The sequence below is a fragment of the Anguilla rostrata genome, chromosome 7 (assembly GCF_018555375.3).
Source record: "Anguilla rostrata isolate EN2019 chromosome 7, ASM1855537v3, whole genome shotgun sequence".
In the NCBI taxonomy this organism is placed as follows: domain Eukaryota; kingdom Metazoa; phylum Chordata; class Actinopteri; order Anguilliformes; family Anguillidae; genus Anguilla; species Anguilla rostrata.
In genome coordinates, this window is record NC_057939.1 from 3,276,267 (window position 1) to 3,288,880 (window position 12,614).

The following is a 12,614-nucleotide window of genomic DNA, read 5'->3' on the forward strand; positions in this document are numbered from 1 at the left end:
CAAATTCTAAGAGCCGAAATTGATGCTGTGCCTTTAAGTGACAGGCGCGGCCCTGCTACATTACGTCACGGCCGCGGCCGCCATTCCTCTGTCCAGACAGTTGGAGTGGTTTTGCGTGTGCACGGCCTCCAGCTTAGTAGCAGCATAGACCGGCAAAATCATGGTGAGTGATGTTTTCTTTACGGGGTTTGACTACATTTTGTGAAATTTGATTTGTGTTAAGTCGATTCAAATGAAAATGGACTTGATGCAGTCGCTTTTAATATATGACACGAGTTGCTGAATACCCTGTCATGTTTCACTGAATGGAGTGTGCATCTCCGAATATGGAAGAAAGCACATGGGTCGATAACGCTAGCTAGTTATCTTAGCTCATGCTACCTGCCTTTACGTTTCCTCTTATTTCATGGCAAGCTTGACGTCAATTTCTGATATTCTAAATTGATAGAAACGATACAATCTCGGACTTGAATTTTGGCTAAATTTATGCACTGAGAGTGACACTTATCGTGCAGGCCTGAACTGCGACCGGTAACGATACGAGTCGCTTTTCGGCTAGCTAGCTAGCTAGCTAGCTAGCTAGCTCGCGCGTCTTAGCTAGACTAGAGATGACAATGGAAAAGAGTTGGAGATGGCAAAATAATCTTAGACACACGAAACTATTAGTAGCTAGCTACGTCAGTGAACTAGAGACACATATGGGCAAGTTGACTGTACCCAAATGTATTCAAATATCTATCTTTGAGTTGTATGTTTTGTTGGAAATAAGTAGGCCGCATGGCAGAAGCTTCTAGCGGTTTCCAAGCAGTAACGTAGGTGCAACAAGAAGACAGATTGGCTGCTTATTTAATTCGACACGAGCCCATTTAGCTAAATGTACCTAGCTAGCTAAGCCGATTAGCGAGTTTTCTGTCACTGGTTCATTTAAACTATTCCGTAATTGTAGAACGATAACAGTCATTTATACATTTTAACCGAATAAGGAAAGTTTAACGTTGAAATGAGTTGCGATGGTACGTAGTGTTGTGTCATCCTCAAAGTTTACGTTACCGGGGAACGGCTCGGAGAGCTAACGTTAGTTAAGCACTTTAGTTAGTTAAGCAATGGTTTCTCGCAGAAATAACCGTAATAGCCACGCACTGTCATTCCTTAATTGAACGTCTATAAATGAATCAAATAGAATTTCACCCTGCCACAATTAGGCCCTGAATCTGGATTCTTGGAGTTTCCAAAAATAATTGCTAGTATTATTGGCCTGTTTCGTTAGCTTAGACTAATGAATTATAAGCAGTTCAGGAAGGTGTAGTGTTGGCCACAGGTAATGCTAGAAGCAGAAGCGTTTGGCTATGGTAACGTTATGTCCAGTTATCACGTTTTTGAGCAGGTGTGGATAAACTATAGATTGCGTTTTCCTACTCTGTGTTTTATGTGTGAGAGAGAAAGAGGGATGCGTAGCTATGTCACTGATGACGGAGTTCTTCTTTAACTCTTCTCTTTATCCCCAGGCGTCTCTTTCAATGGCTCCCGTTAATATCTTCAAGCACGGTGCTGATGAGGAGAAGGCGGAGACCGCTCGCATGGTGGGTTCATTAACGTAATCGGGATTATAACAGCACAGTCATCTTAATAAAGACAACTGCAGTGGTACTACATCAGAAACTCAGAACGGTCCCCTCCCTGTTGAAAACGGCAGCATGGACCAGCATACTGGTGTACTTTTTTAAATAAGGATTTGTGTTAACTGAGTAAGGGCAGGCAATGTTGCTTAATTCTACCAATATGTAAGGTGCTTGTTCTTAAACCCAAATAATTTTTAAATATCTATGGTATCTGTAGATGTGTGCTAATAGCAGAGTCTCATGATGATAGCATGGAGTTTCATAATAAACTGTGTGCTGTGATTTGTGTCCGCACAGTCCTCCTTCATTGGTGCTATCGCCATTGGGGACCTTGTGAAAAGCACTCTGGGACCAAAAGGAATGGTAGGTACCTTTCAGACAGACATCAAGTTAATGATTGGTCCAGCTGTGTCACGTGTGACATTGTCAGAGTCCATGACTCCAGAACATTGGGGCTAACAAAGATACAGTGTCATTGATGCGAAGCACCATTCAGCTACTTGAGGGCTTATGTCCCCCTGCTAAACATGAATGAGGGGGCATTTCCAAATTAGCTTACTTGAATACTATTGAGTATACAGCCTGCATACCAGTTATATTCAGATGGTATACCCAGTAGTAGGCAGGTAAACTGTTTCATGTGTGTTGGCAAGTTACAAGCCAGGTCATTGAGATGCTTCGTATCTAAAAAGCTACATGTACAGGTGTTTGCCAAGAAGGGGACGAGTGGGTGGAAAAAAAACAGGGTTAATGGATTGCTGTTAACGTTGTTCTGAAACTTGCTCAAATTTATTCAGTTTTTTGTTAACACCCGCAGGACAAAATCCTATTGGGCGGTGGCAGAGAAGGCTCAGTCACAGTGACCAATGATGGAGCTACAATCCTGAAGGCCATCGGAGTGGACAATCCTGCAGCCAAAGTGTTGGTCGGTGAGTGCTCTGATTCAGCAGTGTTGCGCTGGACCTCCAGAAAGGGTTTTATTGTTAAAGTTTTGGTATTTGACTCGCCTCTCATTGGCTGCTTATTTTAGGGGTAGGGGGTGGTGGATAAATAACAGGCCACACACTTAATGGTTAAAAGAGAATCTTAACAATTGTGTCGGAAGGCCCAAGTCAACAGCTAAAAGGGCTAGACTGACTGAGATAAATGCCAAGAAAACATTTGTGTTTAACGAGGCTCAAGCTGGAAGTCATTAATAATGTTTCTGAGTTTTGGAGACCGCCTTGATGTTCATGACACGGTCAATCGCAGTATAACTTGCCTTATGCACTGAAGTTATCTGCCATTATCCAGCATTATCTGGCTCCGGTCAGTGATAAGCTAATTCTGACCATTATGTTTGCTTGTTATTTAGTACTGGCTGCAATGATAAGCATTTGTTACTAGTTCTAGTGATAATGAACAGTATTTGCGTTGGTATTTTGGCTAGCCTGCTTACTTCCTCGTTTCGGAGTGGACGCATTTATAAATAGAGTAGCGCTTTTGAAGCTCAGCCTTCCAGTCAGTCAAAGGTACCCCGGGGCGATTAGTAGCATTAATGCAGCCCTTTGTTTTTAAAGATGTGATCTAGCTGTGCTAATGACGCGTCTCTGTGGCCTGCAGACATGTCCAAGGTGCAGGATGACGAAGTGGGCGATGGCACCACCTCCGTCACCGTGCTCGCCGCCGAGCTGCTGAGGGTGAGGAGACGTGCTTCTTCGTCATCACCTTCATCAGTGCAGAAGGGTTTACTCTGGGCCGGCTCCATCAGGGCTGGGCTCTTCTGTGTTTTATTCCCTGTCAGGGATAAGCGGGGCGTGTGTACAGATGCATGCATTCTACAGGGTTCTTACAAGGTCCTCAAAGTGCCTCAAATTGATAATCAGGAATTTAAGCCCTGGAATGCCTGGAAAAGCATACCTCTTTTTCACAAAGTGCTTGAGAAGCTCTTTAAAAACTGGCATCGGCAGCTTCTGTTATGATGGTTGTGCTTCCTGTCTGTTTGTAGGAGGCGGAGCTTCTCATAGCGAGGAAGATTCACCCCCAGATCATCATCGCTGGCTGGAGGAAGGCCACTCAGGCCGCCCGCGAGGCCCTCAAGGAAGCAGCAGTGGATCATGGGTAAGCGAAGAGCTGCGTAACACCCTCATCCACCTATTGCATAAGGGATTTTTCCTTTTATCCAATTTTGGAGAGGATAAAAGCAGTTGATATACATGCGACCACAAGGGGGAGTCGTTGCTCAGTTTGCTTTGTGATGATATCACAGGCATTGGTGATAAGAACATTCTGAGATGTTGTTTTTTGCGATGCGTTGATGAGGTTTCTCACAATTGAAATGACATTTGCTTAGGGACTTGTGCTTGTGTGTCAAGCTCACGGTTGGGTTGAGTTTAATAGCGTAGCGCGTATGTTATGGTCACAATCGGCTTTGAACACACGGTTGAGTGAATTTAGCGCGTCTGCCGCATGTACCCCCCGCCATTAAGACGCCGTGCGGCCAGTCCACTTCGCTCACGTTCCCCGTGCGCTCAGTCCGCTCACGCCCCCCCCTCCCCCTCCCCTCAGGAACGACATGGTCAAGTTCCAGGAGGACCTGCTGAACATCGCCCGCACCACCCTGTCCTCCAAGCTGCTGACGCACCACAAGGACCACTTCTCCAGGCTGGCCGTGGAGGCCGTGCTGCGGCTCAAGGGCTCAGGGAACCTGGAGGCCATCCACGTCATCAAGAAGCTGGGCGGCAGCCTCACCGACTCCTACCTGGACGAGGGTACGAGCAGCGCCACCCTTTTTTAAGATCCAAAAACTTTCTTACCGCTCCTGCCTGCACTGTGATGGAGTTGATGCAAGTGTCCTCTTCTAATGAATACATGAGTTTAGGTACAGGTGAAATTTAGTGTCGGACGGAAGTTTATAATATTCCTCGGGCCTAGTTTCTGACACGGCAATTTAGTTTACGCACTCAAGCTTTGTGGTTGTGCCTCTGCCTCAGTCAGGTGGTTTTCATTCTCCTGTGTCAACCCTCATCGGATCAGTGTAATAAAATGTGAATAGTCATTTTCTTTCTTTTAATTTGGGAATGCAGATTGTCTTGACTACCATGTTCACTCGTCGTAGGTTTTCTGCTGGACAAGAAGATCGGTGTCAACCAGCCCAAGAGGCTGGAGAACGTCAACATTCTCATCGCCAACACCGGCATGGACACCGACAAAATCAAGGTGGGCCTGGGTGTCACAGGACGCGCGTCAGCACCCCAGTACACACCTGCAGCTGGGTCATTACTGGGAGACTCAGCTGGGTCCTTACTGGGAGACTCAGCTGGGTCCTTACTGGGAGACTCAGCTGGGTCATTATAGGGAACATGCAGCTGGGTCATTACAGTGAACCTGCAGCTGGGTCATTACTGGGAGACTCAGCTGGGTCATTACGGGGAACATGCAGCTGGGTCATTACAGGGAACCTGCAGCTGGGTCATTACAGGGAACCTGCAGCTGGGTCATTACTGGGAGACTCAGCTGGGTCATTACAGGGAACCTGCAGCTGGGTCATTACTGGGAGACTCAGCTGGGTCATTACAGGGAACATGCAGCTGGGTTATTTCAGGTCTGTGCGATTTCATGCCCTGTTGGCCTGCTCTGCAAAAGTGCCCAATTACATCAGCATTTACCCGACTCTCATTCAGCCACTGTATGGGCAGAAGGTCCTCAGAGGTAGAGCTCTGCTGATCTAGCCCTTACTCTGGATCTGTGATGAGTAGAATAGCTCTGTGAGCTACACTGGAGCTACAGTGTGTGTGTCTGCTTATGCAAACAATAACAAAGCTCCCCTTTGGCATGGACCAATACAAACTGTTATATAACAGGGCACCATTGTAAAAGGAGATTGTTGCTCTCAACCGGCCTCTCCCTGTTTAAATATGTTTCTATACTTACCCCACTGCTAAGGTACCTGTGCTGTGCTACACCCTACTCACACCTAACGGCCACAGAGCCGTGTGGAGCAGTAGAATCCCAGCTGCATTGTGGGAATATTGTGAGTTAACCCGGCCCCTCTCTCTCTCTCTCTCCCCTTCTCTCAGGTGTTCGGGTCCCGGGTGCGAGTGGACTCCACGGCGAAGGTGGCGGAGATCGAGCAGGCCGAGAAGGAGAAGATGAAGGAGAAGGTCGAGCGAATTCTGAAGCACGGCATCAACTGCTTCATCAACAGGTAACGCAGCGCTGGAGTGTGTGGGACAGAAATGTAACAAGTGATCTGTCACAAAAATAAAGTGTGCTGAGCAGGTTACCGTTGAGGCAATAAACTAGCTGGAATAGTAGTCCAAATGAGAGGAAGTATGGTTTGCACACTGCTATGATATTATATGGCCGATTGCCGTGTTTGTGCATGGGTGCGTGTGTGCGTGCGTATGTGTGTGCATGTCTGCATGTGTGTGTGGGTACGCGCTTGTGTGTGTACGCGCGTGTGTCATTATGCTGTGAGGTAGCGCGCCCTTACCTCTGCACCGCTCCTGCCCCACAGGCAGCTGATCTATAACTACCCCGAGCAGCTGTTTGCAGCAGCGGGAGTGATGGCCATCGAGCACGCAGACTTCGCGGGAGTGGAGCGTCTTGCTCTCGTCACAGGTACCATCTTCGCTCGATGCTTCCCCTTATTTAGGGCTGTGAATATAACATGCGGTTCATTTTTCTAATTATTACCACAGATGTTTTAATTGTTTATTCACAGTTATGACCCTCCCTATGAACCACAGGTCATATGAACATATGCTGTTAGAGTCTGTTTTACACAGGGGGCGTAGTCCTGTGAAAGCAAATTTTTTGACAAATTGATTGACAGAAATACTTGAAAGTGCACTTAATTTAAATGAAATTATTTTTTTAAATCCCAGATGGTTCTATGGACCAATGACTGGTGCTGAAGATGAACAGTAGAGCTTGATTTCAGTGCCATTAAGCTTTGGAGTAACGTGCCTTAGATTACATGCAAAGTTTGCCCTTCTCTGGTTTATGATTGCCCAGGAAGTGTGTCTGCACTCATAAGACTGGCTCGATGGGCTGATTGGTGTGTGAGTGTGAGTGTGCGTGTGCGTGTGCGTGTGAGATTGAAACGCACGGTCACACTGACGGCTCATGCCCCTAACTCTTCTCCATCAGGGGGAGAGATCACCTCCACCTTCGACCACCCCGAGCTGGTCAAGCTGGGCCACTGCAAGCTGATCGAGGAGGTGATGATCGGAGAGGACATGCTCATACACTTCTCCGGCGTGGACATGGGTGAGCTGCCTTCCGTTTACACGCACGCACGCACGCGCACGCACACACACACACACATATACACGCTCACACACACACACACTCACACACACATACACGCACACACACACACTCACACACACATATACACGCACACACACACACTCACACACACATATACACGCACACACACACACTCACACACGCGCACACATATACACGCACACACACACACACGCACACACACACACACAACGCACTACAGCTGTAGCAGATCTCAAAGTTGGGTAGCTAACAGCTGTCTCAATCTGCTAGCGCTGCTGCTCGTTTGATGCATTTCTTCTGTTTGTCGCACATAAATATTTCAGGAGCCCATTTGTGCCGTCACAGAAAGGCAAAAACTCATTTCCCAAAGAGCTTTTTACAGGGAGAATTTTTCTTGCCTCAGTATTCATGAGAGCGTGGATCATTAAAGACGTCTCAGGCCAAAGCAGCGTGTGTGTGACGCATCCTGGGTACTCTGTGGGAGCCCAAACCGAAGTTAGGACTGTTTGCGCTCGGTGTGTGACTATTTTTCATCCCAGCCCTGTCAGGCAGTCTGTGGCCAGAGACCCTGACACAATACAAAGTGAAACATTCATGTTTGCCAGTTTCCCTGCTTTAAAATGCTGTCAAGTTCTTTTTTTTATCGAGGGTAGTCGATCGGTCCCGTCGTAGGGAGCCATAGAAAGTTATTATATAAATGGCACCGAAGTGCAGACCCCTGAAATAGGATGTTTCCATTTTCTCTTCAAAAATAATCTACTCTCTTCAGCCTGTTGACGTTCCCATGTGACCTGTGTGGGGTAATAATTTACTAATGGAGTTTCTGTGGGACGGGATGGCAGCTTGTCCATTACTCAAAACTGATTAATTCATGAGGTCTCGCCCCAAGCTAAAGCTCCTCATTGGCTAGTGTAAACCCGTTTTTTTTTTTTTCCTCCTGTGCTGATGTCACTTTATAACGTAATAATAATGATTCATGTGGTCGGTTGTTGAGTATCGACTGTTGAAGTGAAGTGTGACGGGTCTTGAGGCTCTGCAGATTTTGAGTGTGAGAGTGCAGCCGGCTCATGCAGTTTGTCTGGTAGTGCGAGATTATGGGAAGCGCTGTGATGGCAGGTAGCGCTGCCATGGCGGGCAGTGCCCTGATGGCGGTTGGCGCCCCCGCTGACCCCCCGCTCTGTGCCCCCCAGGCGAGGCCTGCACCATCATCCTGCGCGGCGCCACGCAGCAGATCCTGGACGAGGCGGAGCGCTCGCTGCACGACGCCCTCTGCGTGCTCGCCCAGACCATCAAGGAGACGCGCACCGTGTTCGGAGGGGGTGAGTGAGGAGCGCCGCGCTTGAGCCCCGCCCCCGAACCCCGCCCCCAAACCCAGCCCCCCAAACTCCGCACTCAAACCCAGCCCCTCAAACCCCGCCCCCAAAACCTGCCCTCAAACCCCGCCCTCAAACCCCACCCCCAGCCTCCTCAGCTCCTCCTTCCTCACATCTGCCCTTCCCTGGCCCCTTACTCTGTTGCCCTGGCAACCTGATCCCTTGCTGTTGACCCCTGAATGACGTTCTCACGTTGGCCCAATGGAAGCCGTCATGCCCCACCACGCCCCCCCTCCCCCACACGCTCTGCCACCCTCACCACGTTTCATCCCTCCCCCCACTTTCCCACACGCCCCACTGTTTTCACCACAGTCCCCCCCCACACGCCCCGCCACTCTCACCACGCTAACCCCTCCACCTTTGTCTCTGTCCCAGGATGCTCTGAGATGCTGATGGCCAAGGCGGTGACGGAGCTGGCCAATAGGACGCCGGGGAAAGAGGCCATGGCCATGGAGTCCTTCGCCAAAGCGCTGGCCATGGTGAGAGACCGGCTCCCTTCACAAATCCCACTACAGCCTGAGCCTCTTCTGCTCCGCCCTGTTCCTGGAGACCTACCGACCTGCAGGCTTTCACTCCACCCCTAACAAAGCACACCTGAGGCTACTGATTAGCAGCTCCATGTGATCAGTAATCCTGCTTTGTTAGGGTTGGAGTGAAAACCTTCAGGATGGTAGATCTCCAGGAACAGGGTTGGGCAGCCCTGCATTAGAGCCTTTTGTGAGGAGCTCAGTGGAGCCCAGTGGAGCTCAGTGGCGCTCAGTGGAGCTCAGTGGCGCTCAGTGGCGCTCAGTGGAGCTCAGTGGCGCTCAGTGGCGCTCAGTGGAGCTCAGTGGAGCTCAGTGGAGCTCAGTGGCGCTCAGTGGAGCTCAGTGGAGCTCAGTGGCGCTCAGTGGAGCTCAGTGGTGCTCAGTGAACATGGCGTCACCGTCGCTCTCTGTGCTTTCAGCTGCCCACCATCATCGCGGACAACGCCGGCTACGACAGCGCCGACCTGGTGGCCCAGCTGAGGGCTGCACACGTGGAGAACAAGATCACCTCCGGCCTGAGTGAGTACAGAGTAACCCCCCCTAACCCAAACCCCACGTAGCTGCCTGTACTCCAGGCGTAGCTGCGTGTACTCCAGGCGTAGCTGCCTGTACTCCAGGCGTAGCTGCGTGTACTCCAGGCGTAGCTGCGTGTACTCCAGGCGTAGCTGCCTGTACTCCAGGCGTAGCTGCGTGTACTCCAGGCGTAGCAGCCTGTACTCCAGGCGTAGCAGCCTGTACTCCAGGCGTAGCTGCGTGTACTCCAGGCGTAGCTGCGTGTACTCCAGGCGTAGCTGCGTGTACTCCAGGCGTAGCTGCGTGTACTCCAGGCGTAGCTGCCTGTACTCCAGGCGTAGCTGCCTGTACTCCAGGCGTAGCTGCCTGTACTCCAGGCGTAGCTGCCTGTACTCCAGGCGTAGCTGCGTGTACTCCAGGCGTAGCTGCGTGTACTCCAGGCGTAGCTGCCTGTACTCCAGGCGTAGCTGCGTGTACTCCAGGCGTAGCTGCGTGTACTCCAGGCGTAGCTGCGTGTACTCCAGCGTAGCTGCGTGTACTCCAGGCGTAGCTGCTGTGACTCCAGGCGTAGCTGCGTGTAGCTCCAGGCGTAGCTGCCTGTACTCCAGGCGTAGCAGCCTGTACTCCAGGCGTAGCTGCTGTACTCCTGGCGTAGCTGCGTGTACTCCAGGCGTAGCTGCCTGTACTCCAGGCGTAGCAGCCTGTACTCCAGGCGTAGCTGCGTACTCCAGGCGAGCTGCGTGTACTCCAGGCGTAGCAGCCTGTACTCCAGGCGTAGCTGCGTGTACTCCAGGCGTAGCTGCTGTACTCAGGCGTAGCTGCCTGTACTCCAGGCGTAGCTGCGTGTACTCCAGGCGTAGCTGCGTGTACTCCAGGCGTAGCTGCCTGTACTCCAGGCGTAGCTGCCTGTACTCCAGGCGTAGCTGCCTGTACTCCAGGCGTAGCTGCCTGTACTCCAGGCGTAGCTGCCTGTACTCCAGGCGTAGCTGCGTGTACTCCAGGCGTAGCTGCCTGTACTCCAGGCGTAGCGCCTGTACTCCAGCGAGCTGCTGTACTCCAGGCGTAGCTGCCTGTACTCAGGCGTAGCTGCCTGTACTCCAGGCGTAGCTGCTGTACTCCAGGCGTAGCTGCCTGTACTCCAGGCGTAGCTGCCTGTACTCCAGGCGTAGCGCCTGACCCGCCCTGTACTCCAGGCGTAGCTGCGCTGTACTCCAGGCGTAGCTGCCTGAGTCTCCGGCCGAGACAGCCTGAGGACTCAGGTAGCCGTGTCTCGGTCTGCCGACCCGGCGCAGCTATGTACCCAGGGCACTGGAGCGACATGGCGGAGCTGGGCGTCACCGAGAGCTTCCAGGTGAAGAGGCAGATGCTGCTGAGCGCCGCCGAGGCCGCCGAGATGATCCTGCGCGTCGACAACATCATCGGCCGCGCCCAGGTAGGCCCCGCCCCCTGACTCCGCCCACCGCTCACTCCCAACGGTCCGCCGCTCTGCCGAGTCGGTGCGGAGAGAGTCGCCATGTTTTTCCCCTCATCATTTCCTGATCGCTTTTTTTTTTTTTCTTTTTCTTTTCCAGAAAACGAGTCCCAGACCACCACCCATGCTAGTGACTCCAGGAGAAGCTGTGTGGGGGGGACGCTGGGGGGGGACCAGGGGGGTCTGGGGGAGGGGGGAAGTCTGTATTTATCACCTCTGAGGCCAGGCCATTACCGAGCCAAGCAGGCAGTCCTTATTTACTGTCCTTCACTCCGGGGCTGCACTGCTGAATAAAGTTCAATAATAAGCACTTCGCTGATTACACGTACTCAAGTAGCCATTTGTTACGTGTAATAACAGGTTTATGCCCAATAAATAAGGGTTTATAATCCAATAAACCTTTATTAATGAGCTCATTTGCTTCTTTTTTAATGTCGTTCTGTTCCCATACTAGGCCAGTGCTGGTAATGACTGAAGGGAATTTGCATGAGTCCAGGAAATCCGTGTCATCTGAGGTGCAAGTCCTTTTCTTAATGTTAAGTGATGCTTGCAAGTCACCCATTACAAATGTAAATGACTGCCTGTAAGTGTTTTTTTTTTTTTTGTAAAGCAAAAATGCAGCCTTAATGAAGTTATTATTGAACGTTATTCTTGTCAGTGCATTGTGTGCAAGTGCCCTGGATGTTTTGTTGTAGGAGTAAATTACCGACGTTCAAGAAATAGTGTTGCTGACTTTGTTCACTGAATTAAAAACTAATAGTCACAGTCTTGGAGTGTTTGTTTATGCCCGCCGTTGCTAGGCATCAGCATGCTGGAGTCTGCTTTGATGTTCTGAGGCGTCCTGCCTGATTCATCTGCGCAAGCTTGCTGAAATGATTTTTGAAATGGGACCCTGCTCAACATCGTGCCGAATTTTAATTTGGGATAAAGCACCAAATGACACAGAAGCCGAAGGCCTCTTTTAGCTGACAATGTTTCGCCACACAAGGACTGATTAAGGACTGTTAAAATATTAAATAATGTGGGTTTGTCGTGGAGGCTGGAACGTTGGCTTAACTAGGCCCGGTGGTATGACAGCGTTGCAAACGAGGAGGTGTGTAACTGGTCACAGTGTAAAGACTGCACACAGTCACCATGCCTGCAGTCCTCAGTTACTGAACTCCCCAAGTGCCATCTTTACCCTTAAAGCTTTGGGCCCTACATTCTCTAAGCCCTGTACAGTCTGTGTGCACCTCAGCCACTGTAAGCCATCTGAAGTTCCCTCCCCACCCTTCAGAGTTTTATTACAATACCCAATATGAAGGTGCCTGGCTGTGTACAGGTGTCAGAAGTGTGCTTAGCCGCCTGTTTTGCAGCTTCTTGCGTCCAGAATGAAGCGCCAGCGTTTAAGTCTTTCTCTGCTGATCTGTCTGCAGCAGGTTTGCCAGTGACATCGGAAAGCAGGCAAAGCTCTGACTGCAGGAGGGACATGTGTAACGGTCACCTTAGTAATAATGAACACACACTGAAGAGGGGATTTTTCAACATATTCACTCTTGTTAGAAGTTAGCTGTGCTGATAATTTTATTCAGAGCTGAGCTATAAAAAAAGCCTGTTTTGCAGAAACTTCAGTAAATACGTCATGGAACTAATGCTGTATGTCCCGATCAAAACCTTATTTCTATATGGCTGTTCAACAATAGACAGTCTATTGTTAGAGTCTTTGAGGTTCTTTTCATATCCTGTAAACCATTTCCCAAGTTTTTAAACCATAAAAACTTAATCTATAAAACTTAATTTGTCTCAATGATGGATTCAATGGTAAGGAATTACTTGGTCAGTGTCAATGCACATA

At 50.0% G+C, this 12,614-nt stretch overlaps 1 protein-coding gene across 1 annotated transcript; it reads left to right on the forward strand.

Moving 5' to 3' along the window:
• Positions 1-8: 8 nt before the first annotated feature.
• On the forward strand, positions 9-11,545 carry cct2 (chaperonin containing TCP1, subunit 2 (beta)). The gene is made up of 15 exons (XM_064342371.1): positions 9-163; positions 1,506-1,580; positions 1,917-1,982; positions 2,437-2,548; positions 3,222-3,298; positions 3,607-3,719; positions 4,167-4,369; positions 4,717-4,817; positions 5,678-5,805; positions 6,118-6,221; positions 6,753-6,872; positions 8,087-8,215; positions 8,645-8,748; positions 9,216-9,315; positions 10,602-11,545. The coding sequence occupies exons 1-15, from the start codon at positions 161-163 to the stop codon at positions 10,757-10,759; spliced, it is 1,593 nt and encodes a 530-aa protein (XP_064198441.1). The 5' UTR covers positions 9-160; the 3' UTR covers positions 10,760-11,545.
• The last annotated feature ends 1,069 nt before the right edge of the window (positions 11,546-12,614 follow it).

What these genes read in the sequence shown, in the direction of transcription:
- cct2 (XM_064342371.1), top strand. An exon ending in TGCAGCCAAAGTGTTGGTCG is followed by an intron (nt 2,549 to 3,221) that starts GTGAGTGCTCTG and finishes TGTGGCCTGCAG; the next exon opens with ACATGTCCAAGGTGCAGGAT. An exon ending in TGGACACCGACAAAATCAAG is followed by an intron (nt 4,818 to 5,677) that starts GTGGGCCTGGGT and finishes CCCTTCTCTCAG; the next exon opens with GTGTTCGGGTCCCGGGTGCG.